Source organism: Delphinapterus leucas, chromosome 3, assembly GCF_059928025.1.
Source record: "Delphinapterus leucas isolate spDelLeu-1000000601 "Yukka" chromosome 3, BTC_Dleu_Yukka2, whole genome shotgun sequence".
Taxonomy (NCBI): Eukaryota; Metazoa; Chordata; class Mammalia; order Artiodactyla; family Monodontidae; genus Delphinapterus; species Delphinapterus leucas.
In genome coordinates this window covers 136045563-136064278 of record NC_143131.1, presented here as the reverse complement: position 1 = coordinate 136064278, position 18716 = coordinate 136045563, and the positions used below count along the sequence as shown (strand labels likewise).

Sequence of the window (18716 nt, the reverse complement as noted above, 5' to 3'; positions counted from 1 at the left end):
TGCATCTATTGAGATGATCATATGGTTTTTATTCTTCAATTTGTTAATATGGTGTATCACATTGATTGATTTGCGTATACTGAAGAATCCTTGCGTCCCTGGGATAAATACCACTTGATCATGGTGTATGATCCTTTTAATGTGTTGTTGGATTCTTTTTACTAGTATTTTGTTGAGGATTTTTGCATCTATATTCATCAGTGATATCGGTCTATAATTTTCTTTTTTTCTAGTGTCTTTGTCTGGTTTTGGTATCAGGGTAATGGTGGCCTCATAGAATAAGTTTGGGAGTGTTCCTTCCTCTGCAGTTTTTTGGAAGAGTTTGAGAAGGATGGGTGTTAGCTCTTCTCTAAATGTTTGATAGAATTCACCTGTGAAGCCATCTGGTCCTGGACTTTTGTTTGTTGGAAGATTTTCAATCACAATTTCAATTTCGTTCCTTGTGATTTGTCTGTTCATATTTTCTGTTTCTTCCTGGTTCAGTCATGGAAGGTTATACCTTTCTAAGAATTTGTCCATTTCTTCCAGTTTGTCCATTTTATTGGCATAGAGTTGCTTATAGTAGTCTCTTAAGATGCTTTATATTTCTGCAATGTCTGTTGTAACTTCTCCTTTTTCGTTTCTAATTTTATTGATTTGAGTCCTCTCCCTCTTTTTCTTGATGAGTCTGGCTAATGGTTTATCAATTTTGCTTATCTTTTCAAAGAACCAGCTTTTAGTTTTATTGACCTTTGCTATTGTTTTCTTTGTTTCTATTTCATTTTTTTCTGCTCTGATCTTTATGATTTCTTTCCTTCTGCTAACTTTGGGTTTTGTTTGTTCTTTCTCTACTTCCTTTAGGTGTACGATTAGATTGTTTACTTGAGATTTTTCTTGTTTCTTGAGCTAGGCTTGTATAGCTATAAACTTCCCTCTTAGAACTGCTTTTGCTGCATCCCATAGATTTTGGATCGTCGTGTTTTCATTGTCATTCGTCTGTAGGTATTTTTTCATTTCCTGTTTGATTTCTTCAGTGATCTCTTGGTTATTTAGTAATGTATTGTTTAGCCTCCATGTGTTTGTGTTTTTTACAGTTTTTTCCCTGTACTTCATTTCTGATCTCATAGCGTTGTGGTCAGAAAAGATGTTTGATATGATTTCAATTTTTTAAAATTTACTGAGGCCTGATTTGTGACCCAAGATGAGATCTATCCTGGAGAATGTTCTGTGCGCACTTGAGAAGAAAGTGTAATCTGCTGTTTTTGGATGGAATGTCCTATAAATATCAATGAAATCTATCTGGTCTATTCTGTCATTTAAATCTTCTGTTTCGTTATTTATTTTCTTTTTCAATGATCTGTCCATTGATGTAAGTGAGGTGTTAAATCCCCCACTATTATTGTGTCGGTGTCGATTTCCTCTTTTATAGCTGTTAGCAGTTGCCTTATGTATTGAGGTGCTCCTGTGTTGGGTGCATATATATTTATAATTGTTATATCTTCTTCTTGGATTGATCCCTTGATCATTATGTAGTGTCCTTCCTTGTCTCTTGTAACATTCTTTTTTTTAAAGTCTATTTTATCTGATATGAGTATTGCTACTCCAGCTTTCTTTTGATTTCTATTTGCATGGAATATCTTTTTCCATCCCCTCACTTTCAGTCTGTATGTGTCCCTAGGTCTGAAGTTGGTCTCTTGTAGACAGCATATATATGGGTCTTGTTTTTGTATCCATTCAGCAAGCCTGTGTCTTTTGGTTGGAGCATTTAATCCATTCACGTTTAACGTAATTATCAATATGTATATTCCTATGTTCATTTTCTTAATTGTTTTGGGTTTGTTTTTTTAGGTCCTTTTCTTCTCTTGTGTTTCCCACTTAGAGAAGTTTCTTTAGCATTTGTTGTAGAGTTGGTTTGGTGGTGCTGAATTCTCTTAGCTTTTGCTTGTCTGTAAAGCTTTTGATTTCTCCACTGAATCTGAATGAGATCCTTGCCAGGTAGAGTAATCTTGGTTGTAGGTTCTTCCCTTTCATCACTTTAAGTATATCATGCCACTCCCTTCTGGCTTGTAGAGTTTCTGCTGAGAAATCAGCTGTTAACCTTATGGGAGTTCCCTTGTATGTTATTTTTCATTTTTCCCTTGCTGCCTTCAATAATTTTTCTTTGTCTTTATTTTTTGCCAATTTGATTACTATGTGTCTTGCTGTGTTTCTCCTTGGGTTAATCCTATATGGGACTCTCTGCACTTCCTGGACTTGGGTGGCTATTTCCTTTCCCATGTTAGGGAAATTTTTGACTATAATCTCTTCAAATATTTTCTCTGGTCCTTTCTCTCTCTCTTCTCCTTCCGGGACCCCTATAATGCGAGTGTTCTGGTGTTTAATGTTGTCCCAGAGGTCTCTTAGGCTGTCTTCATTTCTTTTCATTCTTTTTTCTTTATTCTCTTCTGCAGCAGTGAATTCCACCATTCTGTCTTCCAGGTCCCTTATCCTTTCTTCTGCCTCAGTTATTCTGCTATTGATTCCTTCTAGTGTAGTTTTCATTTCAGTTATTGTATTGTTCATCTCTGTTTGTTTGTTCTTTAATTCTTCTACATCTTTGTTATACATTTCTTGCATCTTCTCTATCTTTGCCTCCATTCTTTTTCCGAGGTCCTGGATCATCTTCACTATCATTATTCTGAATTCTTTTTCTTGAAGGTTGCCTACCTCCACTTCACTTCATTGTTTTTCTGGGGTTTTATCTTGTTCCTTCATCTGGTACATAGCCCTCTGCCTTTTCATCTTGTCTATCTTTCTGTGAATGTGGTTTTTGTTCCACAGGCTGCAGGATTGTAGTTCTTCTTGCTTTTCTGACTTCCTTTTGGTGGACCTCTCCTCCAGAGTTCTGCTGGGGCATGGGTGCACAGACACACACACACACACACACACACACACACACATACACACACACAGACATGGGATGCTCCCTTCCCAATGGTTTGCTCACTTCTATTAAACATTCTTTTTCCTTTTTTACCCCTTAAGGGCCGCATTAGGAAGCTCTGCCAGGTTGTGTGAAAGATATAATCTCATTAAGGTGTTAACAGATGAAATCTTTAACAGCTTAAAGTTTTTCTCCCTCCCACTATCTCCATACCCCACGATAACATATTTATGTTGTAATAGTGGCCTTCACTGTCTTAAACACTATGGATAATTGTGGATATTTCAGGCCAATGTGGGAAATACTTGGTATCTCAAAGGAGAGACATACCGCTCTAGTATATGGATTAGTCGGGACTCTTGGTTGCAGGTGACAGAACTCCAGTTCGAAGTAGCTTGGACAAAAAGGAGTCTTATTGGAAGGGTACAGGGTGAGATGGGTCTCAGACTGATGTGGACCTGAAATTTCTATCCATCAGTACAATCTCCATCTCCTTTGTCTACATTTCTCTCCATGTTTGGTTTTAGTCTCTCAAACCAGTTTCTTTCATGTGGAAGAAAAATTGGCACCAATAAAACTGCATTTATGCCCCACCTCCCAAAAAGGGACTGGGGACCTTCCCTGTTGTCCCGCTTGAAAAACATCCCAGGGATTAGCCTGGCTGGTATCATGTGCCCACCCCTAGAACAATTCACTCTGGCCACTGGGGAAGGATTCTGTCCTTGGCATCCTCTAGTTCAACTTCATGTTTGAAATTGGCCTGTGAAGCAGGAGGGTACTGAGCAGCACAGCAATAAATATCCATTGCATCTATTCCACATCAGGGCTATATAAGCCTAACTTACGTACAACTAAGGTTATCTATGCTTCAGGAGGGGGGTCCAATGTCCTCTCTCCTATAGCTCCCAGTGGCATTTCCTCTTCCCCAAAAGCCCTTTCCCATCTGCCCTTTCTCTGCCTAGGCACCAGGTACCTGGGATGAATCCCTCCTTTCTTTGCATTCCCATAGACTTCGTTCTTGCCACTCTCAACCACTGCACATACATCTTTGTAGTTCATTTGATAAATTCATTTACTCAACCAGCACCCGATGAGGTCCTTCTGTTGCCAGACACTGTGTTAGGATTTGTCACTGTTGTTGTTGTTATCACAGGGGTGACTCATTATGATCATCTCTTCTGGAAATAACTGAATATAGAGTTTCTCAAACTGGAATTCATACTGTCTTCTTTGTCACCTCTTTTGCCAAAACATGAGGTACAAAACATTGGATCTCATGTCATTTTCTTGTGTCTCAGTTATCCACAGCAATAAAAATGTGTACAGAAAAGAATGTCTTTGCAACACTCCCGTAAGGCTCCACTGCCCATCTGGTGGCAGCTGCCCATATTTCCAGCATGCATTCATGCATTCATTCACCAAATATTGACTGAATGCCTTCTATACGGCAAGTACTGTAGCATGTTCTGGGGGTCCAGGTGTAAACAAGAGACATACAGGCTCTAAGAGGGAATTAAACAGACAATTGTTAACAAACAATTCCACAAATAATTAATTGATTCCTTTTAGGAATAAGAGAAGAAATCATTCTTTTTTCAGTATTAGCTTCACATGCCAAACCCATGCCTTTTTGTTGGAAAAATGTCATGGGAAGATTTCAAGATTAAATTTAGTCTTCGCCCTGAATAAAAATCAGAATATTTGTCCACTTAAAAAAAAGGGAACACAGACTATAAGGAATCCTTAAATAGACCTTTTCTCCCACAGCCCTCCAGCCCTGTCTGTGTGCTTTTGTGGGAATCACTGGGGCAGGCAGGGAGACCCAGTTACTTGCACACGCAGACAATTTCCTCATCCAGAGTCAGAGAGGAAAGTATCTGCCAGTCACTGTTGCAGGTTATCTTGAAAAGAACTCTGACCAGAAAGCAGGAAGGTTATCGAGTGCTGGTAAATGTCATTAGTTTTCAGATAGAATTCTCAGAAATCACAGGGTTAATTTGCATGTCAGGGAGGAAACCTCAGTCACCTGACTCAGTAGCTGGGGCATGAAGAACATTTAATTCTACCATTTATCCAAATTAGTATGCTAAAAAAAAAAAAAATTTTTTTTTAACCACTTTAAGTAGTACTCTTCTAAGGTCGCAGTATATCTCCTGTGTAGCTGCCCAGGTTGGTGTGGTTTGTGTACCCTGTAACCCCCGTCCTTGCAGAGTTCCTGTGAGCCTGTGAGTCCTTGCAGAGTCCACAAATAACTTACAAATGCTGCTTTGTCATCCTCCTCCTGGCGTGGAGTGGAGTTGGCTCTTCTAGTCGTCTAACCTGAGAGTTGTGTAAAAACACATTCTGAGAGCTTTGCAGAAGCTTGGCAATCCCTTGTTCAACTCTTCTTTTTCACATACATCACCAGCTTATGATAAAAGCTCAGTATGTAAGTGCATTCTCTGTTGGAGGAAAGAGTTTAGCTGATTTCTCTTTCTTCAATGAACAGAATCTTTCGTTTTATTTTTTTAATGCGCTTAGCTCTTTATTTTTTTGTTTTGATTTTTTTTTCTTTGAGTTTTATTGAGATATAATTGACATACAGCACTGTCTCAGTTTAGGGTATAGAGTATAGTGATGTGACTGACACACATCATGAAATGATTACCACAATGAGTTTAGTGATCATCCATCATCTCATATAGATACACAATAAAAGAAAACAAAAGAGTATGTTTTCCTTTGTGATGAGGATTCTTAGGAGTTATTCTTTTACCAAGTTTCATATATAACATACAGCAATGTTAATTCATGTCAGCAATGTTAATCATGTTGTACATTCCTTACCTAATAGTTATTTATCTTATAACTAGAAGTTTGTACCTTTTACTGCCTTCATCCAATTCCCCCCCCCCACCTCCTGCCTCTGGTAACCATAAATCTGATCTCTTTTTTATGAGTTTGTTTCATTGGTTGGCTGGTATTAAACTATAATTGACCTACAACACTATGTTAGTCCTGGTGCACAACATAGTGATTTGATATTTCTATACATTACAAAATGATCACCGCAAATCTAGTTACCATCTGTCACCATACAAAGGTACTACATTATTATTGACTATATTCCCCATATTGTACATTTCATCCCCATGGCTCACTTATTTTGTAACTGGAAGTTTGCTTTTGTTTCCCTTGCCTGAGGAACCAGATCCAAAACAATATTGCTAAGACTGATGTTAAAGAATGTACTGTCTATGTTTTCTTCTAGGAGTTTTATGGTCTCAGGTCTCACATTTAAGTCTTTAATCCATTTTGAGTTTATTTTTGTATGTACTATGAGAAAGTAGTACAGTTTATGTCACATGTAGCTGTCCAATTTTCCCAGCACCATTTACTGAGGAGACTGTCTTTCCCCATTGTATGTCCTTGCCTCTTTTGTCATAAGTTAATTGACCATATAAACATGGGTTTATTTCTGGGCTCTCTATTCTGTTCCATTGATCTATGTGTCATTTTTTATGCCAGTACCATGCCGTTTTGATGACTGTAGCTTTGTAGTATAGTTTGAAATCAGGGAGTGTGATACTTCCAGTTCTTCTGTTCTTTCTCAACATTATTTTGGCTATTCTGCATCATTTGTGCTTCTAATTAAATTTTAGAGTTATTTGTTCTAGTTCTGTAAAATTTACCATTGGTGTTTTAATAGGGATTATATTGAATCTATAGATTGCACTGGGCAGTATGGTCACTTTAACAATATTATTTCTTCCAATCCATGAGAATGGTGTATCTTTCCATTTGTTTGTGTTGTCTTCAGTTTCTTTTATCAGTGTCTTACAGTTTCCCAAATACAGGTCTTTAATCTCCTTGGTTAGATTTATTCCTAGGTATTTTATCCTTTTTGATGCAAATGTAAATGGGATTGTTTTCTTAATTTCTCTTTCTGATAGTTCATTGTTAGTGTATAGAAATGCAACAGGTTTCTATGTATTAATTTTGTATCCTGCAGCTTTACCACATTCACTGATGGGTTCTAGTAGTTTTTTGTTGGCGTCTTTAGCATTTTCTATGTGTAGTATCATGTCATCTGCAAATAGTGACCTTTTACTTCTTCCCTATTTTGATGCCTTTTACTTCTTTCTCTTGTCTGATTGCTATAGCTAGGTCTTCCAATACTATGTTGAATAAAAGTGGTAATAGTTGGCATCCTTGTCTCGTTCTTGATGTTAGAGGAAATGCTTTCAGCTTTTCACTGTTGAGTATGATGTTGCTTGCAGGTTTGTCTTACATGGGTTTTATTATGTTTAGTTGTATTCCCTCTATGCCCACTTCGTTGAGAGGTGTTTTTTTTACGTAAATGGATGTTGAGTTTTGCCAGAGCTTTTTCTGCATCTCTTGAGATGGCCATATGATATTTTATTCTTCAGTTTGTTAACATGGTGCATCACATTGATTTGCAGATATTGAATGATCCCTGCAGCCCTGGAATAAATCCCACTTTATCATGGTAAATGATCCTTTTAATGTATTGTTAAATTTGGTTTGCTAACATTTTGTTGAGGATTTTTCCATATATATTTATCATTGATATTGGCCTGTAATTTTTCTTTTTTTTTTTAACATCTTTATTGGAGTATAATTGCTTTACAATGGTGTGTTAGTTTCTGCTTTATAACAAAGTGAATCAGTTATACATATACATATGTTCCCATATCTCTTCCCTCTTGCATCTCCCTCCCTCCCATCCTCCCTATTCCACCCCTCTAGGTGGTCACAAACCACCTAACTGATCTCCCTGTGCTATGCGGCTGCTTCCCACTAGCTAGCTATTTTACGTTTGGTATTGTATATATGTCCATGCCACTCTCTCACTTTGTCACAGCTTACCCTTCCCCCTCCCCATATCTAATCTTTCTTTTTTTGTCTTTGGTTTTGGAATCAGGGTGATGCTGAACTCATAGAATGAGTTTGAAAGCATTCCTCTTCAATTTTGAGGAATAGTTTGAGAAGCGTAGGAACTAACTCTTCTTTATGTATTTGGTAGAATTTACCTGTGAAGCCATCTGGTCCTGGAATTTTGCTTATTGGGAGTTTTTTTGGCTACTGATTCAATTTCATTTGTGGTATTAGTGATCTGTTCATATTTTATATTTCTTTCTGATTCAGTCTTGGGAGATCATATGTTTCTACCAGTTTATCCATTCTTCTGTCTTTCCATTTTATTGGCATATAACTGTTCATAGTAATCTCTTCTGATCCTTTGTATTTCTGTGGTGTCAGTTGTAGCTTCCTTCATTTCTGACTTTTTTGAGTTTTCTCTCATTTTCTTGATGAGTCTGGCTAAAGCTTTATCGATTTTGTTTATCTTTTCAAAGAACCAGATCTTAATTTCATTGTTCTTTCTTTTTTGTTTCTTTAGTCTCTATTTCCTTTATTTCCACTCTAATCTTTACTGTTTCTTTTCTTCTACTAACTTACAGTTTTGTTTGTTCTTCTTTTTCTAGTTAAAGTATAAGTTTATGTTGTTCTTTTGAGATTTTTCTTGTTTCCTGAGGTAAGCTTGTATCTCTATAAACTTCCTTCTTAGAACTGCTTTTGCTGTGTTGCATAGATTTTGAATCATTGTGTTTCACAGGCTGGTGGGTGGGGCCAGGCCCCAGCTCTAATAGGCTAGAAGGACTTCAAGATGGCAATTGGCAACATCGGAGTCCTCGTGGTAGAATGAGCTTCTGAAAATGACTTCCACCAGCATCTCCCAGAGGGAGTCCCAGTTGCCTCTTGCCTCTCTGGGAGGCTCTCCAAGATTAGTAAGTGGGTCTGACCCAGGCTCCTTTCAAATGACAGCCTTTGTTCTGGGTCTCAGAGTGTGTGAGATTTTGCATATGAATTTTAAGAATGAAGTCTCCGTTTCCTTCAGCTCTCCCATACACAAGCCCCACTGGCCTTCAAAACAAGGTAGTCTAGGGGCTTGTCTTCCTCATGCAGAACTCCTGGGCTGGGGAGCCTGATGTAGGGCTCAGAACTTACTCCTTGGGGAGAACCTTTGCAGTTGTGAATTATCCTCCCATCTGTGGGTTGCTTACCTGGGGGTATGGGTCTTGACTATTACCACATCTCTGTGCCTCCTACCCATCTCCTTGTGGTTCCTTCATTATAGCTTTAGTTTTGAAAACTCTCTTCTGCTAGTCTTCAGGTCATTCTCATTGATAGTTACTCTGTAAATAGTTATAATTTGATACGCCCATGGGAGGAGTTGAGCTCATGGTTTTCTTACTCTGCCATCTGGCTAGCAGAATCTTTCTTGAATATTTCCTAATGGCTGTAGAGGGGTTTCAGAATGGTCTAAGACATACTTCCTGTCCTGTAAGAGCTTAGAACTGTGGGTCCCTATTTTTCTTTAACATAAATACCCTCAGTGACTATCAAAAAATTTTGATAATCCTAACCCCCAAATCCCTCCTCCCTGAAAGTGGTTGTCTTTTCAGTGTCCGTTAGTTAAGAAAATAAATTAAAACAAAAAGCTACCATGAATTTGGTGACCTTTTTAAATGGATTTGTATTTATTGATCTCAGGGATTCCTACAGAAATTTGAAAACCATGTATGTGTTAGAGTTATTTTTACTCTGTCTACAGACAGCATTTTGGTGCACATGGGGATGTATAGACAAGTTGCAGTGCTTCATCTACCAATTGGCTTATAGAAACAGCTTGGTATTTGACAAATAAAAGTGTAAAACGTTTGAAGCTCCAAATGAGTGGTATGGATATTACAAATTGTCTAGGCTCAAAGGAAGGAGAATTTGTATGATCTATGGTAGACATATGGGTCCTTAAGAGGTAAACACTTGAGCTTGGCAGTGAAGGTTTAAGGGAATTGTCAATGAGAAAAACTTGCAAAGAAATCATGAAAAAGGCTCAGAGGGTTTGTTCTATAAGAAGACAGCATTAAATGCTTACATCCAGCAAAGAACAAGCACAAGCTTTAGAATCAGACAAATGTGGGTGTTCATGAGCTGTGTGACCTTGGGCAAGTTGCTTAGCATCACCAACACTCAGGTTTCTCTCTTATAAAATGGGACTAACCTGTCCTGAACATTTCACAGAAGAGTTGGGAAGATCAAATAAGATCACATAAATAAGGGGCAGCATTTTGTGAAGCGTGATTTTACGAAGTAAATGCACATCATTATTTTTTAAAGGCCTAGAGATGTCCAGTGGACTGAGTAGACAACTGTGTTGATTAGGATTCTTTGTTTTCAAGGAACAGAAATGATTCTGGCTCACTTGAACAAAACGGAATTATCAAAAAATGTGCTGGGAGGTGAGGTGGAAGGGGTGAAGTACACAATATGACTCACAGATTCTAAGGAAATCTGAAGAACCAGGCTCAGAAACAAGTACCAGGAAATTTCAACTCAGCAGGAGAATATTGGTAGCAGCAATTACTTAATGTTCTCCTTTGTTTTTCCTTCCCTGAGTTATTCTACTCAAGGCAAAGTCCCACAGCGAGCGAATTTAGTGGGCAGGGCATCGTGATTTATAGTCTCATTAAGATTATGAACCAGGGAGAAAAGGTGGTTTTCCAAAAGGAGGTTAAAGGATTGTTAAAGGAAGGAGAACACGATAGAGAGTGAGTCACCAGAAAACATCTGTCCACTACAGACAATTTCAAAAGATCATCCATACATTTATGTAATCATATTTATTGATGAACTTTGAATAATAGTGAAAAATAAGGCTAGGAAAGTAAAAGTTGAGGCTAATTCAAAGGAAATGGCCTAGTCTAGATACAGGAATATATCACAACCTCTTTGTTTCACCATGGCCTTCCCGGTTGCCCCAGGAGGATACAGCCTACTGTATCTAGGGCATAGGTCAGTGAGGAGTACATTAATCCCAGAGAGTCATTACACACTAACACTTGGCTCACTTTCCTTTGCTTTCACTGATACCACCATTGACACAGCCAGCTAAACTGGGAACTTTGAGTTGTTTTACGGCTGCAATAATTGATTTGTGTCAATAACCTCTTTCTTCTCTCTAATTCTCACTTCCATGGCTCATACATTATGGGTATTCAATAAATACTTGAATACATGGCTGGATCATTGGATGGATGGATGGATGGATGGATGATGGATGATGGATGGATGGATGGATGGATGGATAGGAGACTAGTCTGGCCCATGTTGGGATCTACGATTTTGACTACTTTTTTTCTTTTTTGTATTAGTTGAGCCAAAGAATTTCCTTGCAAGAAGCAATCTTATTCCCATGAATCAAAGTTAAGATTTGTACCTGGGGCTTTTCCTACTTGTGTGGGGCAGTCTTTACAGAGAGGTTTTCTTTGTTACCTCCTCATCCATCACCTTTCAGTATTTATATTTATGATATTCATCTCCCCAGCACTAACCTTACCTCTCCAAATATTTATAGTGTGCCTGTTAACACAAGGTATCACAGGAGATGCTCTAGAGGAAGCTGACAGTTTACTCAAGGAAGCAGAGATCTAGATACATCAGTGTTAAATGGAGGCATGAGAGTTGATGTGGAAACATGTTAAAGGAGCAATTTTTGTTGGCTGGGGTGAAACAGTCTGTGGGGATATGGGTGGGCTTCATAGAGGAGGTGGCAGATAAAAAACCTCTCAAATGTTAAAAATATATATAAAGTAATAATTCTCAAAAGAATGTTCTCTGTCTAGGCAATTTAGTATCTTAACCTCTACCTTTTGAAGGTGCCCTACTTTAAAATGCAAATTATACTTGGAAGAGGTAACACACCACATTGCTTATTAGTTGTAGTAATTTTTATATATTTTCTACTATATATTAAAAATGAATTCTTTTTTCATAACAAATCCCCTTTTATTTATTTTTGGCTGCGTTGGGTCTTTGTTGCTGCATGTGGGCTTTCTCTACTTGTGGTGAGCAGGGGCTACTCTTCATTGCAGTGCATGGGCTTCTCATTGCAGTGGCTTCTCTTGTTGCGGAGCATGGGCTCTAGGCGTGCGGTCTTTAGTAGCTGTGGCACAGGAGCTCAGTAGTTGTGACTCGCGGGCTCTAGAGTACAGGCTCAGTAGTTGTGGCTCACGGGCTCTAGAGTGCAGGCTCAGTAGTTGTGGTGCACAGGCTTAGTTGCTCTGTGACATGCGGGATCTTCCCTGACCAGGGCTCGAACCCATGTCCCCTGCATTGGCAGGTGGATTCTTAACCACTGTGCCACCAGGGAAGCTCCCCCCTTTTATTTGTAACTGTAGGATAGTACATATATTGCCAGGAGCCTCCACCATGCTTATACAGTAGTTTCTGTGGTATACAAATGATATATACAGATTTCTCTTATTACAAGTCATTATGACCCCCAGTCATAAAACGTAACTTTTTTCCAACTGAAGAGAAGAAAATATAGAAATTTGGATTGTGTCCTTTCCTAATGGACTGTTACGATAGAGAGTATTCTCAATCTCTGCAACTTTATCTCCTGTTAACTTGGAACTTTTTCTAGAGCAATTTTTTGTTCTTCCCCCTCCCCCAAGGGACATTTGGAAATGTCTGTAAACATTTTTGGCTGTCACAACTGAGGGGGAGAAGGAGAGGGTGCTACTGGCATCAAGTTGGTAAAGGCCAGGGATGCTGCTAAACATCAAAGAATTATCCAGCCCAAAATGTCAAGAGTGGCAAGTTGAGCTACCCTGGTCTAAAAATGCCTTGAGCTGCCAATCAACCAGATGTCTATGTAGACACTAGAAAAAATGAAAGTGAGCCAGTGCAGAACCTTTCGTGAAACATAAATGCAAATCTTTTAGAAACAATCAAAGAAATAAAAAAATGTTAATAGCAGTAAATCAAAGGTCAGCAGGACAATATTATGTAATTTAGTTTTTGATTCTTCCTTATCTGACCCAAGTTAAGAAGGGTGGTAGTGATGGTGATAATGATGATGGTTTCTAGACACTGGGGTTTGCTTACATTTTTTATTGAGATACAAGTGGCATAGAACATTATATTAGTTCTAGGTGTCTAACATAATGATTTTATATTTGTATATATTGTGAAATGATCACAATAAGTCTAAATTAATATCTGTCATCATACATAGTTACTTGTTTTCTTATGAACAGAACTTTTAAGGTGTACTCTCTTAGCAACTTTCAAATATGCAGTACAGTATTATTAAGTATTGTTGCCATGCTTATGTTATATTCCTTGACTTATTTATTTTTTAACTGGAAGTCTGTAACTTTTGACCCCCTTCACCCATTTCACCCACCCACAACTCCCTGCCTCTGGCAATAAGCTTTTTTCTTTAAATTTAGATTCCACATACAGTTGACCCTTGAATAACACTGGGGTCAGGGATGCTAACCATCCACACAGTGGAAAATCCACATATAATTTATAGTCAGTCCTCTGGACTCGCAGTTCCACATCTACCAATTCAACCGACCACAGATCGGGTAGCACTGTAGTATTCACTATTGAAAAAACCTGCATAAGTGGATCCACACAGTTCAAACCCATGTTGTTCAAGAGTCAACTATATACAGACCTCATTTATTGTACTTCGGTCATAGGAAGTGGAAAAGGAATATAGAAAAGGAAATAGAGCCAAAAGGAGATCTTAAACAATAATCTTTCATTGTGCATCAAAATAACATTGTGGGGCTTCCCTGGTGGCGCAGTGGTTGGGAGTCCGCCTGCCGATGCAGGGGACACGGGTTCGTGCCCCGGTCCGGGAAGATCCCACATGCCGCGGAGCGGCTGGGCCCGTGAGCCATGGCCGCTGAGCCTGCGCGTCCGGAGCCTGTGCTCCGCAGCAGGAGAGGCCACAACAGTGAGAGGCCCGCATACCGCAAAAAAAATTTTTTTAATAAAAAAAAATACAACACTGCGGTTTAAGAGAGCAGGCTGTGTGGTGTCGGACGTCCTGAGGTTATTAAAGCCTGTCTTCTGCTTTGCTAGCTGTGCGCCATTGGGAAAATTCACTGAATCTCTCTAAGCCTTAGTTCCTTCATTTGTAAAATAGGGTAATAATGGTATCTACCTGATGGAGTTATTGTGTGAATTCAAGAGAATAGCATGTATAAAATATTTAGTTATACTTGACACACAATGAGCATTCAGTAAGTACTGTAATAATAATAATAGTGAGAGGAGAAAGTGGAGTAAATGTATTGATGATGACGGTGATAACAGTGACAGTGACAATAACGATTGACGATTGGCTTCAGTGACAGTGACAATAACGATTGACGATTGGCTTCAGTGACAGTGACAATAACGATTGACGGTTGGCTTTGGAGTCCGATGATGTGGATTGCATTGCTGGCTCTGTTACTTACCAGCCATAAGACAATTGCTTTATTGAATCTGCATTTGCACTTCTGTCCACACCTCTTAAGGTTACTGTGAGAACTTAATGACAGGTGCCTGGCCCATAGTAAATACTCCAGATCAGTAGGTCTGGCCTGAAGAACCACAAACACACTGTGCTCTCTGGAAAGGGTTTGCCTTTTCCTGTACCCTGATGGCTGTTCCTTTCATAAGGACAACACCTTAGATAAAAGGCTGGGTCTGAAAGAAAAGGTGGTTAGGTGGGCTTCATTCCCAAGCTAAGAAAAGCTAAGGGGTAGTGAGTCAGAAGTGAATCAGAAATTCCTGAACAAGGTAAAAAATAAGGACCCTGATAGATTTGTAGGGCTTGGCAATGCCCCCGCCGCTGCTGTCCTTGAGTTCTCCTAGCAGCTCCCTAGAGTGAGTTACAGGAAAGCCTAAGAAGCAAGCAATGCTGATGGGGTCTCTGGAGACAGCAGTGCCGTGTGGCCCTCTCCACAGTCTATCTCGGGGAGGAACAGAAGGGGCCCGAGGACAGAGAGCTAGAAAGGGCGAAATCACCTCTCCGTGTAGAGAGGGAGACAGAGCACCCAAGGCCAGTGCCCAGAAGAATAAAAGGGCAAGGGATGCTTCAAGAGGAAGGTCATTGGGAAGCCCCACTGAGGGACAAGAGACTTGAGCACTGCCGGGGATCCGCCAGGTATGATTAAACAGCTGACAGGGACCCACTGCAGCAGGATCATTAGCTCTCAGACCCTGCTGCCACTCACATCTGAAATAAGTTTGGATTTAGAAAGCTAGCAATGAGCTGAGTGGTACAGATCAGGAGGGAAGCACACGGCTTAATCAGGGCCGTGAAGCAGCTGACAAATTACAGCGTGATTTGTCATCATCTCAGCACTCGGCAAGTGTTTGTCCCTGAAAGAATCAATACTTGGAGGGAAGAGGGCTGTATTTTTAGAAACTCCTGGATGGGTAATTTATTTCAAGTGAATGGAGAGTTTATGTTGGCGCCCCACAGAACCAATGGACAGTATATTTACACGAAGCCAGAAAATGCCATCATTTCTTCTAATCAATTTACTCCTTTGAACCTTGAAGCTTGGAGTGATAAATTCACTCCCCGTGCTAAAAGCTCTACCCTGGGAACCACTTCCAATCCCACCTTTAGTACTACTTCATTCTATATGCATAGCATGTTATACCTTTCAAAACTTTCCCACATGGATTCTATCTTCTGGGGCACAAGTGAGATGGACAGGGAGGGGGTGTTAGCCCCATTCTACAGAGGAGAAAACTGAGGCTCGAGAGTTGAATGCACTATTAGGCAATGTGGGGTAGAATTAGAAAGCAAGATCTCCCCACCCCTAGTTGTGTTTTCCCCCTCATTGAACTTAAAGAGATTGTACAACTAAAATACTGAATGAAAGAGAAAAAGTGAAGAGTCAAGAATGTGTTTTAAATGCTTTGCTATAAGAATGTTCACCAGGGGGCAGTGTGCTGTGCAAGTAAAGAGCAGAGGGTCTGCACTCAGACTTGGATTCAAATCGCAGTCTTGATATGACCACGGACAGCCACTTAACCCTTGTGAGTCACAGTTTTCCCATCTCTAAAGAGGGGCTAATCAAAGTACTTACTTCATAAAATGATTGAAAGCTTGAAAAAAAATAGCATTTCTTAAGTTCTCATTACAGCATCTGACAGAAATAAGAGTCTAGTAAATGCTACTTGTTTCGTTTGTTTGTTTTTTGAGAATTTAAAAAATTTATTTATTTTTGGCTGCGTTGGGCCTTGTGGCTGCACGTGGGCTTTCTCTAGTTGCAGCGAGCGGGGGCTATTCTTTGTTGCGGTGCACAGGCTTCCCACCGCGGTGGCTTCTCTTTGCTGCAGAGCACAGGCCCCAGGTGTGCGGGCTTCAGTAGTTGTGGCTCACGGGCTCAGTAGTTGTGGCTCACGGGCTCTAGAGCACAGGCTCAGTAGTTGTGGTGCACGGGCTTAGATGCTCTGCGGCACACGGAATCCTCCCAGACCAGGGCTCTAACCCATGTCCCCGGCACCAGCAGGCAGACTCCCAACCACCTTGCCACCAGGGAAGTCCCTACTTATTTTATTAGCTACTTATTTGCACAGCATTTTTGCAATAGCCAAACAATTGAAACCATGTCAGTGTTCAGCAGTGAAAGGATTAAATGAAATACCTCATGCAATAGGTATCTATCCAGGTAACATGTAAAAATGTTCAAGTTGTATGAACACTAAATCTCATTGTTGAAATGCATAAATGTGTATGTTTGTCCATACATAAACGTGTATGTAGGTATATGCATATATTTTTTAAAGCCTGGAAGTTCTGTATACACACGAATATTGGCTAGCTGTAGGTCGTGTGATTTATAATCTCTACTTTTTTGATCATCTATTTCTATGCTGCCCAGTTTGGTAGCCGCTAGCCGCCATGTGGCTATTTAACTTTAAATTAGTTAAGTGAAATTAAATAAAATTTAAAAATCAGTTCCTCAGTCATACTACCATATTTCAACAGCCACGTGCAATGCGTGGCTTCTACATTATACAGTGCAGACATAGAACATTTCCATCATTGCAGTAAATTCTGTGGGGCAGCTTGAGTCTAGAGACTCAAACCCAGGCCGGGGGAAAAGTGGTCAGGACAGGGCCCTCCCTTTGCAGCGCATCCAACTTTTCATCTGCATCTATTCTCTCCTCCCTAATGAGGATTTAACTGTTTCTTTTAACACATTACAACTATCACAGTGTGACAAAGCGGGGATTACCTTATTTGCAATGGTTCTAACAGTGATTAGCTCTCCTGATGATCCTATTAAAACGAGATCCCTCTGACTTAATAACCTCACAGCGTCCTCTCTTTCACAGGAGGTACAGTTCCGACCAGAAGGTTTCCACAACATCATCGTGTGTGAGAAGCCTAACAACCACCTTAACAGGTTTAAAGGTTATATGTAAGTATGTGCTGCCTGTGTGCTGCTTGTAAATATCTCCTCTGCAGCTAGAAAACATTTTTTCTTGAAATGGCCAAACAGATAAGCATCTGGGTCCTAAGGAAGTTTATTTCTTTTTATCATAAAAAAAAGGGCTAGAGAAAACTAACTAAATTGGGAAAACTTTTCTAGTCTTTTTTTTTTTTTTTTTGCTGGAGTGATACTTAATTATCTCACAGGGTTAAATTCACTAATAGTTCAGAACTCTGGTGAAACAGCATCAAAATCGAGACCACACTCTGATTCAGGGGAGGCAAGTATGATTGAATTTAGATCAGATTTCTGAAGGGGCCTTTACTGCCCTGTAGGTAAGAACGGGGACTTTGGAGTTGGACAGACCTAGGTTCGAAACCAGGCTCTGTCACTTACAAGCTGTGTGACCTTGAGTAAATTAATTAACCTCTCTGGGCCTTCATTTCCACATCTGTAAAATAAAGATTATATCTACATCACAGGACTTTTCTTGTCTAAGAACTGATCATATGCAAAGCCCGTAGCACAGAAACTGGCACAGAGTAGATAGTTAACGCGACTGCTGCTGTTGCAATTATTGTTGTTATTGTTCCTCACCTCTGGTTCAGCCTAAGAGTTTTACTGTAATTTTGCTCCCACATTTGACTGCCGGTCTTACTGCAAAAAAAAAAAGAGTAGTGGTAACAGATGCGAATAAATGCCCGTATTCTGGCTTTAAGAGTTAGAGGACTTTCACAGAACATCGTGTCACTTAATCTGCAAAACAACCCAGGGAAGTGAGAATTATGATTCGCATTTTTCAGATGGGACATCTGATGATAAGATTTTTCAGGATTCTCCCAGAGGCACACAGCAGCTTCAAGGCAAAGCCAGGATTTACAGCCGGGTCTTTCCACTCCAACCCCGGTGTGTTTTCCATGGTCTGCACACACAGCTCAGACATGTTATAGCAACTTCTCTACCAATGTGCCCTGCAATGAAACTTAAGAAGGCTTCTTGGGAGGCAGGTGTCAATGCTTTCCCTCCACCCACATTTTCTCAGGCCGTATGAGATATCTTGAGGAGCAAGATAAAAGGCGAAAGGGTAAGAACAGTACAAGAGAAATAGCAGCTTTTCAATGCAAATTACTTTTTAAAAACTCATAGAGAGCAGATGGAGACAGGCAAGAAGGGCACGAGCTCCTGGGGGAGAAGAGGGTTCGTTGCAGTCATCTGGCAAGGTAGAGCTTGCCACCTGCCCGGGGAAGGAGTCTACCCCTCGTGCCCGAGTTTTGTGGATTTGGTTCATCCCAAGTGACCCATGCCTTGAGCCATTCTCCTTCCTCTTAGAGAGCAGCCTCATCTCTGGGTTTCTCTTTGTAATCCTTTCTCCCCCAAACAGCTCATGCCAGCACCCAGCCTTTCTAAGCTTCATCCTGGGCTCTGGCCCTTCATCTCAGACAGAACTTTCCCAGTTCCATTCAACCCCCAGCACCTCCTCTTCCTGGCTGCTGCCCTTAGAGTTG

The 18716-nt window shown here is 40.1% G+C and overlaps 1 protein-coding gene across 4 annotated transcripts in view; it reads left to right on the top strand.

The window, feature by feature from the left end:
* Positions 1 to 18716, top strand: part of ATP10B (ATPase phospholipid transporting 10B (putative)) — a 157901-nt gene that overhangs the window by 55595 nt on the left and 83590 nt on the right. For 2 of the 4 annotated variants that reach the window (XM_089909632.1, XM_089909633.1), the window contains one exon: positions 17114 to 17199. In XM_089909632.1, coding sequence (XP_089765758.1) covers positions 17114 to 17199 — 86 coding nt within the window. Of the gene's footprint in view, positions 1 to 1707; positions 17200 to 18716 lie in introns of those variants that run through there. The other 2 variants (XM_089909629.1, XM_089909631.1) reach the window with 2 other exon arrangements.